At 47.5% G+C, this 18494-nt stretch overlaps 2 protein-coding genes and 2 non-coding genes across 6 annotated transcripts in view; 3 read left to right on the forward strand and 1 right to left on the reverse strand.

Annotated features, from left to right (window-relative positions):
• Nucleotides 1-18494, forward strand: part of LOC115930164 (neuroblastoma breakpoint family member 9) — a 469129-nt gene that overhangs the window by 64020 nt on the left and 386615 nt on the right. The gene's annotated exons all lie outside the window — the stretch shown is intronic.
• Nucleotides 834-904, forward strand: TRNAG-CCC (transfer RNA glycine (anticodon CCC)). The gene has a single exon. It is a non-coding gene; the product is annotated as a tRNA-Gly (tRNA).
• LOC134757816 (FAM231A/C-like protein) lies at nt 7483-8038 on the reverse strand. Its single transcript, XM_063702407.1, has one exon. It carries the CDS (start codon nt 8036-8038, stop codon nt 7529-7531), a length of 510 nt encoding a protein of 169 aa, XP_063558477.1. The 3' UTR covers nt 7483-7528.
• Nucleotides 11745-11816, forward strand: TRNAE-UUC (transfer RNA glutamic acid (anticodon UUC)). Its single transcript has one exon. It is a non-coding gene; the product is annotated as a tRNA-Glu (tRNA).

Below are 18494 nucleotides of genomic sequence, written 5' to 3' on the forward strand. Positions count from 1 at the left end.
AATGACTCCCAGACCCAACATATGGAGAAAACTCTGGATTTGTCTCTTCAGTTGAATGTTTCCAGGGAAAATTGAGGAAAGAAATCTCTCTACTATTTGAACTTCATCAAAAGACTAATATGTTAATATCTGACCGTCAATATTTCCTTAAACTAGTCTACTCCTTACATAGCTAATACATCAAAGCATATTAACTTAGGAAGTGGGATTCTCCCAAACAATGAAACATTGACGGCAAGCGTTCTTCATCTTTTCATATCACATTTCCTTCAAATGCTTTATACATCTTCAAGCAGACAAATAATAGTATTATAATGATTACGAGACCGATCATTACTCTTTTGCCAAAAAAACCAGCGACAAAAGACTAACTTAGTGGACCAACCTTTGTTTCTTCATTATCTGTACATTGATTCTGTCCTTTTATTTCGCCTTTCTTCTAATTCTGCTTCTGCTTCTTATTTCCTCCCTGGATTTGAACTTTATTTACCTAAACTACCAGTTAGGTTACCTTCTCAGAACCTCTAAGGCAGCAGTTTGAGATTGACAATGGAAGATTTAACATTAGAAAAAAGAAACATGAATGAATTTCTGATGTTTTATTATAGGGGTTTATAATGCAGGTAGAAAGACCTTTTTCAGAGTTAAGAGTTTGATCCACCAAATGAGCTATTTTGATATTTATAACTTTGTCTAGTAAAAGTTTCCTATAAAAACATTTGGTTTGGATGTCTTTGTTAGCTTTTAGTCGACACTTGAAAAAACCACTTGGAAGTTTCTAAGTCTTTTTGGATACTGTTTTCTCTTATCCTCCAGGCAGTTGCTGTGGAGAGGCATTGGTGGTTCAGTGGTAGAATTCTCGCCTCCCACGCGGGAGACCCGGGTTCAATTCCCGGCCAATGCAACAGGGACCTTTTTTTCACTTCATTATGGCCCTTTACCCGTCTTTTACGCTGCAAAATTATACTGCATAACCTAATAGTGCATTTAGGGGCTTGGCCACCACAAGGTAAAGTGACAACATTACTCACGAGAGTAGCGGCAAGAGACATTCAGGACACTAACCCAGGACCCATGCAATTGTTGGACTCCAACAGCTTAGCAAAGTGGCAAGCGCGAAGTGTTTCCGGTGAGTCACTGCAGTTTTGATATTGGTACCTGTTACTTTCATCTATTCACGGGGCGGATCCCTGCAAACCCGAAGAATCATCAGGTTCCTGATTCGCGTGCTGGACCTTGGGCTTACTGCTGAGCCACTGTAGAGAGGATCAAGAAATGACGCTCTTGGAAGGAGAGAAGCTGCGGGCAGGACAGTCACGTCAGAGGTCCAAGAGGCTTCAGCGGCCCAAAGAAAGGGAAGGTGTGTGGGAAGAATCTGCGTGGAGATGAGGGGAGCGGCGGAGACTGGTCCTTGTGCAGAGGTGGCCAGTGGACCCTCAGGGCTGTACCCCAGACACCGTGAACCGAATTTGCTCACATCGTCAGCGACCGCGGCCTCCGCGTGCTTTGTGGGCCCATCGGTGTTCCCCGAGAGATTTCGTGTGTGTGGCAATATGTGTCAACAGGTGTTGGCCTGAAATTTGGCCGGGCACGTTGGCTCACGCCTGTAATCCCAGCACTGTGTGAGGCTGAGGCGGATGGATCGCTTGAGGTCAAGAGGTCAAGACCAGCTGGGCTAACATGGAAAAATCCCGTCTCTACTAAAAATACAAAAATTAGCCGAATGTGGTGGCATGCACCTGCTATTCCAGCTACTTGGGAGGCTGAGGCAGGAGAATCGCTTGAACCCGGGAGGCAGAGGTTGCAGTGAGCCAAGATCGCGCTACTGTACTCCACCTGGGCGATCGCGCTACTGCACTCCACCTGGGCGACAGAGCGAGACTCCGTCAAAAAAGAAGAAAAAAAAAAAGCAGCGAAAGAAGGCAGAGATGTCAATGGGACAAAGAGAGCTCCCAGGAGGCTTGTTGTAGAGGCAGTGGGTGGATCCTGAGAGATGAGATTTTTTTAAATTATGTAGCAGAATGGGGAGAGAAACGGAGAAGCGCATGAAAGACAGAAAAGCACGAAAATCTGCGGCGTCCAAGAATAAAGCAGATAAAATAGTGTGAGTGTTTTTACATTCAAAAAATAGAAGAAGTGCAATGGTTGTCAGCAGGCTTTGTGGTCGTGTAGAGGTTAATACTTGTAGTTGTGGTTGCCGCAACCTCGGTTCTAATCTGAGTCACAGTAGTGTTTTCTATCCTGCAATTGTGGCTAATAGACCTGTCGTTTGCTTTGCCTTTAATCCTAGCAACCTCCAGAGAGCAGAGTAAACCTCTGGGCCCGAAGGGCGCCAGCTTCTGGAGTTTAGCCCACAGCGCAGAAACTAGGGGGCGGCCTGGCCAATAGGAAAACTTGGACATGCTCTTTGTCTCACAACTGAGCAGGAAAAATTCCCGTAGGTGAAGATGCCGCCTCTCAAGGGCCCTTTGTCTGTAGCTTCCACTGATGAAATCATGCGGTTATAGTCTTTTTCGGTAGAGAAAACGGCTGTATCAGTGGAATTTTTTAAAAACACAAAACGAGAACGAGTTTTTCATGAGTTGACAATAAAATCTAAACTAGTTGTCATGGTCTGCACCGGCTTGCCTCCATTCCCCATCTACTAATTTTTAGGAGAATAGTAAATTATTACTATTATTATTGTTTTTGAGATGTAGTCTTGTTCTGTCACCTAGGCTGGAGTGCCGTGGCTCAATCTCGGCTCACTGCAACCTGTGTCTCCGAGGTTCAAGCAATGAGAACAGTAAAGAAACTACAGTTCACATAAAGTGCACAAATCTTTAGTGCAATTTGTTTAGTTTTGATCAATGTTATCACCACCCAGCTCAAGTTATAGAAAATTGCCATCATCTGAGAAAGGCCTGTTAGAGCCCCTGTCCAGGTGATTCCCACCCTGTGTCCTCTTAGTTAATCACTATTCTGATGTCTATTCCCATAGGTTACAATTGCCTGTTCTTAAAGTTCACATGAATGAATGTACATATGCTTTGTGTCTGGCCTTTTTTCTCCAGTTACATTCATTATACTCATGAGATATATCCATGTAGTTTCATAGATCACTTCTCAATTTTGGGGTTATTGATTTCTTGTGCTGAATATTCTTATAACAGCCTATGTGTGCACTTGAGATTCACGGGAGTCCTTCAATTGCTGGGTCATGACCTGAGTATAAGTTTAACATCAGTATATATTGCCAGTCTTCTAGAATTTTTTTTGCCAGCGATGACAGTTGAAGTGGCACCAAATTCTTGTCAGCATTTGGTGTACTAACTTTGTTAAATGTAGCTATGCTCTCAGACCAGGCTGGCCAACATGGCAAAACCCTGTCTCTACTCAAAATACAAAAATTAGCCGGGCATGGTGGCATGCACCTGTAGTCCCAGCTACTCAGAAGGGGGATGTTGCAGTGAGTCAAGATCGCACCATTGCACTCCAGCTTGGGTGACAGAATGAGACCCTGTCTCAGAAAAAAAAAAAAAAGTAGCCATACACTGGTGAGTGGTTAGTGCTATCTCGGTGTGGAATTAATTTGTATTTGCCTAATGAGCAATCCTATGAAGCATATTTTCTTGTGGCTTCCAGCATATAAGAAACTCTCCTTTGCAAAGGCCTATTTGAATATTTTGCCCTATTATATTTGGCTTAGCTCTATATTACTGACTTAGAAAATTCTCTTATATATTCAAGAATTGAGTCTTGTTTTGACTTTTTTAAAATTATACTTTAAGTTTTAAGGTACATGTGCACAACGTGCAGGTTTGTTACATATGTATACATGTGCCATGTTGGTGTGCTGCACCCATTAACTCGTCATTTACATTAGGTATATCTCCTGACGCTATCCCTCCCCCCTCCCCCCACCCCACAACAGTCTCCGGTGTGTGATGTTCCCCTTCCTGTGTCCAAGTGTTCTCATTGTTCAATTCCCACCTATGAGTGAGAACATGTGCTGTTTGGTTTTTTGTCCTTGCGATAGTTTGCTGAGAATGATGGTTTCCAGCTTCATCCCTGTCCCTACAAAGGACATGAACTCATCATTTTTTATGGCTGCATAGTATTCCATGGTGTATATGTGCCACATTTTCTTAATCCAGTCTATCATTGTGGGACATTTGGGTTGGTTCCAAGTCTATGCTATTTTGAATAGTGCCACAATAAACTTATGTGTGCATGTGTCCTTATAGCAGCATGATTTATAATCCTTTGGGTATATACCCAGTAATGGGATGGCTGGGTCAAATGGTATTTCTAGTTCTAGATCCCTGAGGAATCACCATACTGACTTCCACCATGGTTGAACTAGTTTACAGTCCCACCAACAGTGGAAAAGTGTTCCTATTTCTTCACATCCTCCCCAACACCTGTTGCTTCCTGACATTTTAAGGATTGCCATTCTAACAGGTGTGTGATGGTATCTCACTGTGGTTTTGATTTGCATTTCCCTGATGGCCACTGATGATGAGGATTTTTTCATGTATCTTTTGGCTGCATAAATGTCTTCTGAGAAGTTTCTGTTCATAACCTTCGCCCACTTGTTGATGGGGTTGTTTGTTGTTTTCTTGTAAATTTGTTTGAGTTCTTTGTAGATTCTGATGAATCTACAGATGAGTAGATTGCAAAAATTTTCTCCCATTCTGTAGGTTGCCTGTTCACTCTAATGACAGTTTCTTTTGCTGTGCAGAAGCCCTTAAGTTTAATTAGATCCCATTTGTCAATTTTGGCTTTTGTTGCCGTTGCTTTTGGTGTTTTACACATGAAGTACTTGCCCATGCTTATGTCCTGAATGGTATTGCCTAGGTTTTCTTCTAGGCTTTTTATGGTTTTAGGTGTGACATTTAAGTCTTTAATCCCTCTTGAATTAATTTTTATATAAGGTGTAAGGAAAGGATCCAGTTTCAGCTTTCAACATATGGCTAGCCAGTTTTCCCAGCACCATTTATTAAATAGGGAATCTTTTCCCCATTTCTTGTTTTTGTCGGCTTTGTCAAAGATCAGATAGTTGTAGTTGTGTGGCATTATTTCTGAGGGCTCTGTTCTCCTCCATTGGTCTATATCTCTGTTTTGGTACCAGTACCATGCTGTTTTGGTTACTGTAGCCTTGTAGTATCATTTGAAGTCAGGTAGCGTGATGCCTCCAGCTTTGTTGTTTTGGCTTAGGATTGACATGGCGATGCGGGCTCTTTTTTGGTTCCATATGAACTTTAAAGTAGCTTTTTCCAATTCTGTGAAGAAAGTCATTTGTAGCTTGATGGGGATGGCATGGAATCTATAAATTACCTTGGGCAGTATGACCATTTTCACGATAGTGATTCTTCCTACCCATGAGCGTGGAATGTTCTTCCATTTGTTTGTATCCTCTTTTATTTTGTTGAGCAGTGTTTTGTAGTTCTCCTTGAAGAGGTCCTTCACATCCCTTGTAAGTTGGATTCCTAGGTATTTTATTCTCTTTGAAGCAATTGTGAATGGGAGTTCACTCATGATTTGGCTCTCTGTTTGTCTGTTATTGGTGTATAAGAATGCTTGTGATTTTGCACAAGAATTTTGTATCCTGAGGAGTCATTTTTAAAATAAATATATTGCAAATGAATTTTCCCAGTCAGTGAAAAGTCTGACTGAAAGCTGTCAACTGAAAAATCACACAATTTATAAATTTAGAAGGGAGATTTTATTCTTTATAAAGGGTTACAGCCTGCAAGGTGGCCATTCCGACAGACAGGGAGGCATACCCTCCTGCTGAAACCTGAAAAGTACGTTTCCAGGGAGGGGAGGGGGGAACAGGGATTTATGTTGATGTGGTGGGCCACATATACATATTCAACAGGGAATAGGAGGAGCTCTGAATATTCATGAATGGATCCTGCTGCATGCATGCTGATTCAACATGCCTGTTACATGCAACCCATGTTCACTTTGGGGTGGAGACAACATTTAAATACATTATAATTAGGCCCTATGCTTCAACAGGGGAAGCAGGGACACAAAGGCAGTCAAGTGCACAGCCTCTGTAAACTGTCTAGAACCAGTCCACAGCCAGTGGTCTCTTATCAAGGGAAAGTTACTGAAATCAGTCTCTTGTCCAATCAAAGCTGTAGTTATGGCTTGTGTAGGGAGGACTCAGTCAGTTTATGGTAATTGGTGAGCTGCAAGTGCTTCAGCATTGCTTGTCTCAAGGCCAGTGCTTGTTTAGCTAGAGAAAAAAAGGAAGAAGAAAAAAACCTGTGGCAATTAGAACATAGTTTACTCTTTAAGTTGAGGGGCGCATGACTCCACCTTGCCTGGCGTGGCCTTAGGTCTCGTTTATAATACCGTATCTTCCCACTGCAAGGATTCTGTTCTGTCAGTCTTAGGATCTCTATTTTAACAACAATGCTGGTCAGTTGTGTCTAAACCACAAAGGGAGAGAGTGTAAGGAGAGGTGTGTGAGATTCCAAATACTGAGCAGGAACTCAGTATTTAAGACTTCTCTGGGGTCTCCTTGGCCAAGAAGCACTCTGTCCAGTTGGTTGGGTGGCTTTGGATTTTAATTTTAGTTCTCAAAGCATTTCATTTGATGAAATTTTGCCATACTTTTTCTTTATTTTTAAAGCCTGTTATGTTCTATAAGAAATCTTTCTACTCAGGATAGTGAATGTATTCTCTTAATTTTATCTCTCTATGAGTTCCGGCGTTTTAGTTTTACTTTTTAAATTGATGACATCTAAAATTCTACTCCTAACCAAAACATTCCTGGGGGTGACCAAGGACAACTCCAAAAATCTTCCATAAATGGAAGTAAGACATACTCCTTAAAGAACTTACTGGGATCCGGGCCTGCAGGGCACAGTGGCTTTAGTGCACCTCTGCTCTTAAGACTATTCAGAAATTGTCTTTGTGAACCCATCAGGCTGTTTTAAAATCAGCAATTTAGGGTTTGCTTGCAACATGCAGTTATGCAGCAGCTGTTTTGTGGATCTGTTGAGTGCCTGCATGCATAGTTCCCCGGGAATTTTCTAAATTTGAATTCTCATGGTATTTCAAGAGGCTCAGTTGTCTCTTTCTTTTCTTTTCTTTTCTTTTCTTTCTTTCTTTTTTTTTTTGAGTCAGAGTCTTGCTCTGTCACCCAGGCTGGAGTGCAGTGGCTGGAGTGCAGTGGCGCGATCTCAGATCACTGCAAGCTCCGCCTCCTGGGTTCACGCCATTCTCCTGCCTCTGCCTCCCCAGTAGCTGGGACTACAGGCACCCGCCATCACGCCCGGCTAATTTTTTGTATTTTTAGTAGAGACGGGGTTTTACCGTGGTCTTCATCTGACCTCGTGATCTGCCCGCCTCGGTCTCCCAAAGTGTTGGCATTACAGGCGTGAGCCACCGCGCCCGGCCAGTTGTCTCTTTCTTTTGCCTACTGCCACACACATACCACCAAATCCTGCACTCCAAGCTGCTTCCACATCTTGGACTCCCAACCTCCAGTTAGACAATCCACATCTTCCCACACCTGCCTCAGGCTCCATCAGGCTACTGTGCCTACTGCAGCAACCAGGCCAGGGGGAACCTGGATTCCTATTACACTTCTGAGGAAGGTGGTCAGGGAGTGTGGAGGATGTGGGTGGGAGGGGGTGAGGTTGAGGGCAGGAGTACACTGTGGTCTTCTGTCTTCTACCTCATTGGCCCAGGGGCTGCTCTTCCTCCGGTTGTCTGCTTTCAGCCCTGCCTGGGAAATCAGGCCGGTGCCCTGATCTTCCTGACTCTCATTTTGTGAGGAACCTGAACGGATGAGCCATCGCTCTTGTCCCACACGTTCTGTCCAAAAGGTGCCCTCCTCTCTGCTTGCTCGGGGGCCTGCCCTCTGAGCTCTGGCACTCAGGCTGGGATGCCGCCCAGTACAGAGGCTCTGCAGCCCTGCAGGGGTCTGACTGTTCCACACCAGCAGGATAAAGGCCACAGGGCATGCTGTGGTGGAAAAGCATTCAGAGGTGTGGGCTGAAGGCCTCTCTTTCCACAGTCCCTTCGAAGACACCATGGAAGTAGGCACCCCCTTGATGGACAAGGTGGCCCAAGGCCTGGCTTCACATGCAGGCTCTTGGTTCCCAGCGGGTCCTCTCTGTGCCTGGTATAGCCAACTGCTTCACGCATCTTACCCGGTTTCCTCTCCTCCACAACCCAAGCTCCTCCTCGACCCCCTTGCTCAGCTGTCCTCAGGACAGCAAGATCCCCAGCCCTTGGAAAAGCCCATCTCTAGTGCTTGGGGAGGGAGTTGGGTTCAGGTGGTCTAACCACAGAAGAACAGAGAACCTGAGGCAGGAGGAAATCCCTTCCCTTGCTGGGTCTCTTGGCACAGCCCATCCAGGGGTCTGGGTCAGGGTCCAGGTATACTCTACCCTCCTTGAGGACCTGGGTTTTCAGGCCCCCGAGGTTGGTCAATGTGGAGTCTTTCCCACTGTTCATCTGGGAACTGAAGGAATATCCCATGGGGCCTTCTCTTACTCATTAGAGACACCCAGAAAATACTCCATCCAGCAGAAACTGGGTGCAGTGTATCAGACTGGTATAGTTATAATTGCAGCGTGTGGAGGTCAGATACGTTTTGTGACTATTTTCTCTCTGTCTGTGTCTTGCTTGCCTTTTCGCTTTCTTAGTGGTATCTTTTGATGAGAAGGTGTGGCTAATGTTGATGAAGTCTCATTTATCATGTCTTTCTTATATATGTATTTTTTCTGTGTCCTGCTTGTTGGTAGGCTAATCTTTGCCTGCCAACAAGTCACAAAGTATCCTTGAAATGCTTTATATCTTTAACTTTTCAATTTTGGTGTGTAATGCACCTGAAATTATTTTTGTGTGTAGTGTGAGGGAGAATAACATTGTTGGTCTCCCCCACCTCGATATAGAAGTTCATTAATTGAAATGATTTATTTTCTTTTATTGAACTGCTTTTATTGAAAACCCATTTGTTGACCGTATAGCTGTGGATCAATTTCAGGTCTTTTAACTCAGGCTGTTTATCTGTTTGTCACTCCTGATGCCTTGTCTCTAATAGCTTATAGTAAGCCTTAAATTCAGATAGTACAAGTCCTTGTACTTTCTCAGACATTGCAATAAATTTTGAAATAGCTAATAACTCATGAAACCATCACACACATCAGGATATGCTGTCACTTCATACCTTTCTGATATGGTTTGGCCGTGCCCTCACCCAAATCTCAACTTGAATTGTATCTCCCAGAATTCCCATGTGTTGTGGGAGGGACTTAGGAGCAGGTAATTGAATCATGGGGGCGGGTCTTTCCTGTGCTATTCTCCTGATAGCGAGTAAGTCTATCTGATGGGTTTCTCAGGGGTTTCTGCTTTGGCTTCTTCCTCATTTTCTCTTGCTGCTGCCTTGTGAGAAGTGCCTTTTGCCTCCCGCCATGATTCTGAGGCCTCCCCAGTCATATGGAAATGTAAGTCCAATTAAACCTCTTTTTGGTCCTGGACTCTGTGATGTATTTGTCAGCAGCATGAAAACGGACTAATACACTCTCATTTCTGAGTGGGACACATGCAGTCACTCACATATGCTGGTTGCTGACTTGTGATGGAAGATTCTCTATTGTACCCTCTGGGGACAATACATCTCCAGTTGCCTGTGGGGAGGATGAACATGCAAAAAATCCACAACACTCAGCACAGTGTCTAGATTTAGTCCCATTAGTCTGAATGGGACTAATGCCCGTATAAAAGGGACCCTGGGGAGCTCTCTCGCCCTCTTTCTGCCCCCTGAGGATACAATGAGAAGGTGGCAGTCTACAACCAGACCAAAGGTCCTCACCATAACCCTACCATGTCGGCACCTTGATCTCGGACTTCCAACCTCCAGAACTGTGAGAAATCAATTTCTGTTGTGAATCAGCGACCCAGTTTATGGCACATTGTTATAGAAGCCCAAACTAAGACAGAGATGAAGTCCCATGGAGGGTCTCTAATTTGCTAAGCTGGTCATCAGGCGGCATATTGCCAGTCAGAAACAGGAAGAGCTGACATTTTGTGTATATGAAAGAAGATAGTGGACAGGCCCATTGTGTCGGCTTTGTCCGCCTTGGCAACCCGGAGACGAAAACTCGATTCACCATCGCCAGCCACGGGAGGACTGGGAGGACCTCCAGAGGAGGTTTGGTCGACTTCATGGTAACTTTAGATCCAGAAACCTCCCAGGATTTTTCTTGTCTTCCCTTTGATCTCTCTTCCACCTACCCAACAGGACAGGACTCGCCGCCTTTCTTTCCCGGCAGAAAGGGGTCCGTTGCGGACAAGACCAAAGTGAGCAGCTGGTTTCCCCTACGTGTCCTTCCGGGCATGGGCGTCTCGGGAACTCAGGCTGACCCGATGCCTAACTCCTGGTGAGTGGGACCAGCAGGAGCCTGGAAGAGAACACCCACCGAGGTGGAAGTTGGGCGCCGGGGGTCGAGAACCGCGGTCAAACCCTCGTCTTCCAGGGGCACCGCGCACCTGCCCCCGGGGATGCCGAAGGAAGTGGCCCATAAAGCTTCTCTGCAACCGAAAGAGGCCTGAAGCTCCAGGAGGGCCAAGAGGAGCCTCGTTGAGCGAACCCAGCCCTCTGCCTGGCTGGCCCTGGTCAACAGGCTCGGAAGAGGCCGATTTGGAGGACAGAACGGAAGAAAAGACCTAAAGGTTTCGAATCTCATGACTTAGAGATGTTAAAAACCTCCAATCGTAAGGTCCGACTGTGCGGGGGAGCGAGGGGGTCTCAAGCTGGATCGACCCCTGAGCCTTCATCTGGAGAGTCCTCCGCACAAGCTCAGAGCAGGACAACGCGCATCAGTGGTTCTCAAGAGGGGGCAACTTCGCCCTTACACGCCTCTCCCATCCCCGCTGGGACACTAGGTCACGAATGGGGGAAGCGGGGAGGGAGAATGTTAACCCCCTGGCATGTATCGAGTCAGCGGAGGCGACGGCTGCTGCTAAACACCTTACTATCCACGGGAGGGCCCCTCCCCTACCCCGAAGTAGCCATTCCGCAGAAGTGGAGAGACTCGCGTGTAGCTCAATGCCCACGCACTTAGCCGATGGGAAATTACGAATTGATGACCAGTTGGCTCTTGGATCTGAGGAAAAAACTCCAGCGTCAGAGGGAACTCTCGAAGTATTGCCCGGAGCAAATGGAAGGGTGGCGTTGCCATCGCCTAAGATGGGAAAATGGCAGGTGTCACAGGTTGCAGGGGAAGGTCGGAGACCAGTTGAGGGCCCCGGAGCCTTCCTGGAAAGAGTTCCCCATCCAGCCCGTCTCGGTTTCCGCATCCGTCGGATTCCTTATGATGTTGAGGGTGCTGGCGTCTGGGTCCTTTATGATACAGAGGGTGCCCCCGTCTCACCCCGGGCGCCTCCGCGCTCCCGCCTCCTCCTGGCAACCTGGAGCGCGGCTCCGGACCTGGCGACCCACGACCGGCTGGTCACTTGCTGCCACCTCGCAAAGGCGCATCTCTAGTCCAGTGGTGAGCTGCGGCCGGGTCGCTGCAACTCGCTCCAGGACTCGGGACTCGTGGCCTTGGTGCCCCTCGCGGAGCCCTCAGTGTGTCGCCTGCAGGCTCTTTTTTTGAGGAAAGCAGGGAAGGAATGGCCTTGTGAGAGACTCCAGGAGCAAAGAGCGACCCTCACAAGGCCCAAGTCCTCCCAGAGCTCAGGGAAGCTGTCGCTTCTGACAGAAGAAGGGAGAGAAAACTCCCTCCTGTGTGTCCCTGGTGGTCTAGTGGCTAGGATTCGGCGCTTTCACCGCCGCGGCCCGGGTTCGATTCCCGGTCAGGGAATTGTTTTACACTGGCCGCTCTCCCGCAGGAATCTTCCTTCACTACGCTGTCAGCCGGCCTGCTCCAAGGGCCAGAAGCAGAACAGTCTCCGCAGCGAGGGGCAAAGCCGGGCGAAGTAGGGCAAGCGCTGGTGGACCACCTCTCACGACCCACCGCTCCTATTTCTCTCCGTGTCCGTCATCCGCGGAAGCAGCTTTAGAGAGCGACTGAGCGTCTCGCTCAGGTGTACACAGCCGGGCAGAGATGCCAGCCCCCATAGAGCAGCACCCAATAAGCCCACACCCTTTCCCGTCGCCACCCCGGAGGCGCCTATCGCGCTGAGCTGCGAATAACTAAGAGAGAGGCCAAGCCAAGTCGTGGCGTTTGTGGCAGCCCCGGACACGGACACCAGCCAGTCAGTGGAGCCTCCTCACCTCCGTTGCCAGCGAACGCGCTCGTTAGGCCTTGGGAAGAGGCGACCGGAGGCGATGCCCGCGAATTTGTTAGGGGGGTAAGCGGCGGGTGAGGTCCTCGAGGGCTGTCGCGTTTGCTGATTGAGCGGTAGAGGGAGGCGATGTTCGCTGACCCAACAAGGACAGCAGGTGGAGTAGGCACAGATGGAAAACTGCTGCCGCTGCCCTAAGCAGAAGGCAGGTGGAAAAATCAGCACTAGGACGTCGAAGCGATGGTCCCACAGTCAAATCCCACGATGTCTACACTCTACCAAGCACTTGCGCACGCTCCCCCTTTTCCATTCAGTACTCCCAAGAGGGGTTCGGAAGAACCCCGAGTCCACTGTAAGCTCAGGGGAGAGCGGGAGCCAGGGAGGTGAAGGGCGCAGACTCCGCAGAGGCGGCGGGCAGAACCCCGGGGGGTGACAGGGCGCGGTGGCTGCGGGCGGGAGCCGCTGCTGAGAGGCGGCCTGGGTTGTCTTGTGGGGTGACTGTCGGTGGAATCTTTGGTGGAGAGTGGTTTGGAAGACTGCCGAGGGGCGGCAGTGGGGAGGGTGGTGACCCTGAGCGACCGGCCAGGGCGAGGAGGCTGTGCTGTCCCTGTAGGCCATGTGCTCATTTCCACTTACCTGGCAGGGGAGAGACCGTGGTCACGAAGGCGGTTCTCCCAGAACGAAGCTTCTTCATCGCACTCTAGAGTTGCTGATCCCTGTGATTTCCTCCATGTGGGAAACGGTGTTTGTGCTAGAAGAGGCTGCGCTCTTTACCTGACATAACGGGATTCAAGACTGACATCGCCTCACGCCCACCCGAAAACGTTTACATGGCTTGTCTCTTTTTTTTTCTGTCCTAAAGTCGCCTCATCTTCACATCCCCTCATTTTTCCTTCCACACTCGAGAGTGTCTCTCTCTCTCATTAAAAGCGCCACCAAATATTTGAAATATCTCAACCAGAAAGACTGCAATAAATACATTATTTCATTCGTGGAAGGTACAGACCAGCTAGGTTGAGAGTTGCTTGATATTTTCTGCTAAACGGTGAGGCATAGAGCACTTGGAAGGTTTCTCTTTGGGCCGTTGTTTGTGTACTCTTGGGTTTCCCTCTTTTCCCCAGACAGTATGGCGCTGTGGGGCCAGGGGTAAACCCTGCTTTCCGGCTTTCTGGCTGCAGATAAAGGCCGCAGCTGCTGCAGGAATCAAAAGCAAACCAAAAGACACGTGGGTTCGCCCCAGTGGGTCCAAGATAGAGTCTGACTGTACCAGGATTCGGATTAGAACAGAGGTTGCTGCAGGCACAACGCAGACTACTAACCACTAGAGAATCCCAAGGCGCCCCACACTTACTGCGCGTCGTTTTGCTTCCCCATCCCTCTATTACTTATTTATATATTTTTTTGAGAGACAGAATTTCGCTTTGTCGCCCAGGCTGGAGGGCAGTGGCACGATCTCGGCTCACTGCTACCTCCGCCTCTTAGGTTCAAGCGATTCTCCTGCCTCAGCCTCCTAAGTAGCTGAGACTACAAGCGTGCGCCACCACGCCCAGCTAATTTTTGTATTTGTAGTAGAGACGGGCTTTCACCATGTTGGCCCGGCTGGTCTCGAACTCCTGACTTCAAGTGAGTGATCCACCCACCTCGGCCTCCCAAAGTGCTGGGATTACAGGCGAGAGCCAACGCACCTGGTCCCCCGATTTTTTTTAGTGTAAAAACTTTATGCGATTTTTACTTCTTGATTCTTGGGCAGCTACAGGTTCTTGTGATTTTCTCTCACATCTTCTCCCCATTTCCCCCTCTCCATTCTGATACATGTCCCATCTTCTCTGCATCCAGCCGGTGCCCTCTCCACGGGCATCCTGGGCTGTCCCATTGTCTAGTCCTCGTCTCCCCTGCTTCTCCCTCCTCCTTTTCACGTTTTCCCTTTTGACTCCCCTGCCTCTTTCCCGCTCCCGCCCCACCGAACCCATCTACCGAAGCCGAGTTGAGTGAAGGGAGAGCAAGCGGAGCAGATGACTGCCTGAAGGCGGCACAACAAAACAGAAAGAGCTACCGTGAGAGCCGTCGGGGAGTTCAGCTTCCCTTGGGCCCCACTTGGCTCAGGCTGGGGTCGCAGATCCAGGCATTTCCAGAGGCACTGGCTTCTGAAGCAGGCGAGGGTGAACGCAGGGTGAAGGCCATTCGGCCGCACTTCTGGCTTCAGAGCCACGCAATGCACGCGTTTCTAACGTGCAGCAAGACGATTAGTCGACTCAGCCTCTCCAGTTTTCCGAAGCTTTGTAGTCTCCACAGTTGTCCCGCAGAAAGCGAATGGCAACCCCTAGGATTTTGTGATTGCTTAATGTATATAGAGATGAAAGTAAGCAATCGAGGTTGTCTCTGTGGCGCAGTCGGTTAGCGTGTTCGGCTGTTAACCGGAAGGTTGGTGGTTCAGGACCACCCAGTGACGTGATTTTAAATGTTGGTGGTTGTGGCCGGGTGCAGTGCCTCACGCCTATTAATCCCAACACTTTCATAGGCCGACGTAGGGGAAGTCTGCACTGAGCTCAGAAATTCAAGACCAGTGAGAATCCCATCTCATTAAAAAAAAAAAAATTGCAGCTGTATCTATCTCCTCAGACCTATCACTGTATTTAAAAGTGAAAGACTGTTTCCTTGTGTCTTGTGCATCCCATGAGGACAGACAGCAGAAGGTCCCCCTCCAAGCCTCCTAGGAAATAAGATCTCTGCAGCACAAACTAGCTTGTATGTATGGGAAACAAAGTATTTGAAGAAACAAACTTCAAAAATTCTGCCTTGCTTTCCACAAAAATTAACCCATCACAGTCTGCCTTCAAGTGGCATCATACCATTTCACCTGACTCCTCTCCCTGCCTTTATGCTATTGCCATGCATTTTACTTTACACCTGTTATAAACCTTACAATCCATCTCTATTACTTTTGTTTCAAGAGTCAGATGTGTTTTGTTTGTGTGTTTTTGTTTTTTTGTTGTTGGTGGTGGTGTTTTTAAGAGGAGTCTTACTCTATCGCACAGGCTGGAGTGCAGTGGCACAGTCTTGGCTCACTGCAACCTCTGCTTTCCGGGTTCAAGTCATTCTTCTGACTCAGACTCCTGAGTAGCAGAGATTACAGGCTTGGTCCACCATATCTGACTAATTTTTGAATTTTTCGTAGAGAGGAAGGTTCACCATATTGGCCAGGCTGGTCTCGAACTCCTGACCTCAAGTGATCCACCTTCCTCGGCCTCCCACAATGCTGGGATTCCAGGTGTGAGCCATCGTGCCCGGCTAAACAGTCAGATGTTAAAATTATATATTTGCCTTTGTAGATGTCATTTCTAGTGTCTTTTTTTTTATCCAGATTTTCATCTGGTGTCAGTTTCCTTCTGCCTGGAGGACTCCTTTAACTTGTCTATTAGGTGTCTTAAACTTGCACTATCATTCACTGATGCTCTGTTCATTAAAAAAAAAAAAAAAAAAAAAATTGTTGGCCGGGTGCGGTGGCTCACGTCTGTAATCCCAGCAATTTGGGAGGCCGAGGTGGGTGGATCAGGAAATCCAGACCATCCTGGCTAACACAGTGAAACCCCGTCTCTACTAAGAATACAAAAAATTAGCTGGCCGTGGTGGTGGAGGCCTGTAGTCCCAGCTACTCAGGAGGCTGAGGCGGGAGAATGGTGTGAACCCAGGAGGCGGAGCTTGGAACCTGTCAAAAGGCATTCTTAGCCTTAAAAGAAAAGCCAGGGACATCCCTTGCCTCAGGACTCTCGAACTTAGAAAAACCTTTCACTCTCTATGTGGATGAATAACAAGGGACAGCTTTGGATGTTCTAACTCAAAGGCTGAGGAATTACTTTGGACCAGTGGCTTATTTCTCTAAACAGCTAGACCAGGTAGCAGCTGGGTGACCAGGAAGCTTGAGATCTGTGGCTACCATCACTCTATCGTTAGAAGAAACCACTAAGTTTACCTTGGGACAACAATTAGATGCCATACCACCCCACCCCCACCCCCTGCCACCCCATAAAGTACAGTACAGAGGGTCCTAGAGGCAAAAGTACACCAATGGCTAACAGAGGGCCAGTTACTTAAATATCAGACCCTTCTGCTTGACACCCGAGATGTTACCCTGAAAGTATGCTGATTTTTAAACCCTGCTACTCTGTTGCTGCACCTCACGTCTCAAGAAACAGATCCCCAACTCATTGACTCCTGTGTGGAAACCACGGAAGAGCTCTACTCTAGAAGGCCCAACCTCGAAGACAAGCTCTTGTCTAACCCAAATGTTGAGTGGTTTAGAGATGGAAATAGCTATATTCATGACGGAGTAAGAAAGGAAGCTTAGCCAACAAGAAATCATTGAGGCCAAGGGTTTACCTTCTCAGACTTCTGCTCCAAAAGCAGAATTAGCTGCTCTAATTAGGGCCTTCCAACCATGAAAAGACAAGCTGGGCACGGTGGCTCACCCCTGTAATCCCAGCACTTTGGGAGGCCAAGGTGGGTGGATCACCTGAGGTTGGGAGTTCGAGACCGGCCTAGCCAACATGGCGAAACCCCGTCTCTACTAAAAATACAAAAATTAGCTGGGTGTGGTGGGGTGCGCCTGTAATCCCAGCTACTTGGGAGGCTGGGGCATGAGAATCCCTGAGTTTGCAGTGAGCTGAGATTGCAGTGAGCTGAGATCATGCCACTGCACTCCAGCCTGGGCGACACAGCAAGACTCCGTTTCAAAAAAAGAAGAAGAAAACCAAAACCCTCAAGAGTCAATGTGTTGACTGACTCTAAATGTGGGTTCCTGGTGCTCCATGCTCATGCAGCCATAGGGAAGGAAAGGGGACTATCAAAAGCCAAGGGATCCCCCATACAACTTTACTCAGATCTTGGAACTTTTAGATGCTGTCCAACTCCCAAAGAAATAACAATTACTCACTGCAGGGGACACCAGAAGGGAGACACTTTTATTGTTAGAGGAAATTCCCTGGTGGAAAGAGCAGCTTAGGCCACAGCTAAGGAAACCCTGGTATTTCAAGCTGCTGCACTACTACCAGGTACTGCATCCATGTCAGTGACACCATACTAAACCCCTAAGGAAATTAAAGGGACTGAGTAAAAGGCTTCCAGGGAGACCCCTCTGGATGGTTGCTAGAAAAGAACAAACTCTATTCCTGAGGCTGACAGATGGGAAATAATTAAACATTTTCATGATTCCTCACATTTGGGACGGGATTTTCCATTAAAATTAGTTTCCTAAATATTCTTGAGGAAGAGACTGTTCCAAACTATAAAAAGGATTACCACTCAGGAAGCCACCCCATACCCCGATCCCTGCTTAAACCTGTACAACACCAAGGAACATACCATGGTGAAGACTGGCAGACGGACTTAAGCCAGATGCCACCTTACAGGGAACTACAAGATTTGCTAGTATTTATAGACACTTTCAACAGGTGGATAGAAGCTTTCCCCACAAGGACAGGAAAAGTATTGGAAGTGTCTAAATTCTTAAAGAAATCATTCCAAGATTTGGATTACCAAAAGGTTTGCAAGGTGACAACTGACCTCACTTCACAGCTAAGGTGACCCAGTGAGGTCATGCCTCAGCCTTAGGCATTACCTATCTTCATTCCTCATGGAGATCTCAGTCTTCAAATAACAGATAGCCAATCGCGACATTAACAAAACTCTTTCAGTTTGGGGGCTTGCCTGCCCTGCGTCACTATCATTGTTTCCTTGGGTTTCCCAGGAATGCAGGTGTGAGACTGCCGCCCTGCTTATAGATCTGTTTCCCTGCAAGGAAACAGGAATATGTTGCCTGTGGCTTCCAGAGTTGGAGATACATGTAGTTGCACCCCTGAGGGCTAACATTTAATTTTGGAATCAAGTGATGCATTCAGACTGGTTACTATCATTCTGTGGTATATATTTAGTGAACACATTCATGATTGAGTTTCCTGCTTTTAGCTGGAGCAAGAAAGTTTTATAATTGTGATTCGTATGAAAAAATCATAGGCAAGGGAATGGGTGTAAAATAAACTTTATTGTCAGAGGTTTCTAAAGGCTCATCCTTCAAGGAAAATGGACATATGCTGAAGAGCTGATAAACTGTCTACAGCAGTGTTATTCTAACCTAATCTTGATTCCAAGTTCTTGCCATTTTCCTCCAGCTGCTGTTGACTCCAGTTATATATAGGATGGGGGAAAGGGGATTATCTATGAATGTAGGCATCGCTTTCTCTTGGGGAGTTATCACATTG

This window comes from Gorilla gorilla, chromosome 1 (assembly GCF_029281585.2).
Source record: "Gorilla gorilla gorilla isolate KB3781 chromosome 1, NHGRI_mGorGor1-v2.1_pri, whole genome shotgun sequence".
Classification (NCBI taxonomy): domain Eukaryota; kingdom Metazoa; phylum Chordata; class Mammalia; order Primates; family Hominidae; genus Gorilla; species Gorilla gorilla.

Coding starts and splice junctions, on each gene's coding strand:
- LOC134757816 (XM_063702407.1), bottom strand. CDS start 8,038: ATGGTGTCTTCGAAGGGACTGTGGAAAGAGAGGCCTTCAGCCCACACC.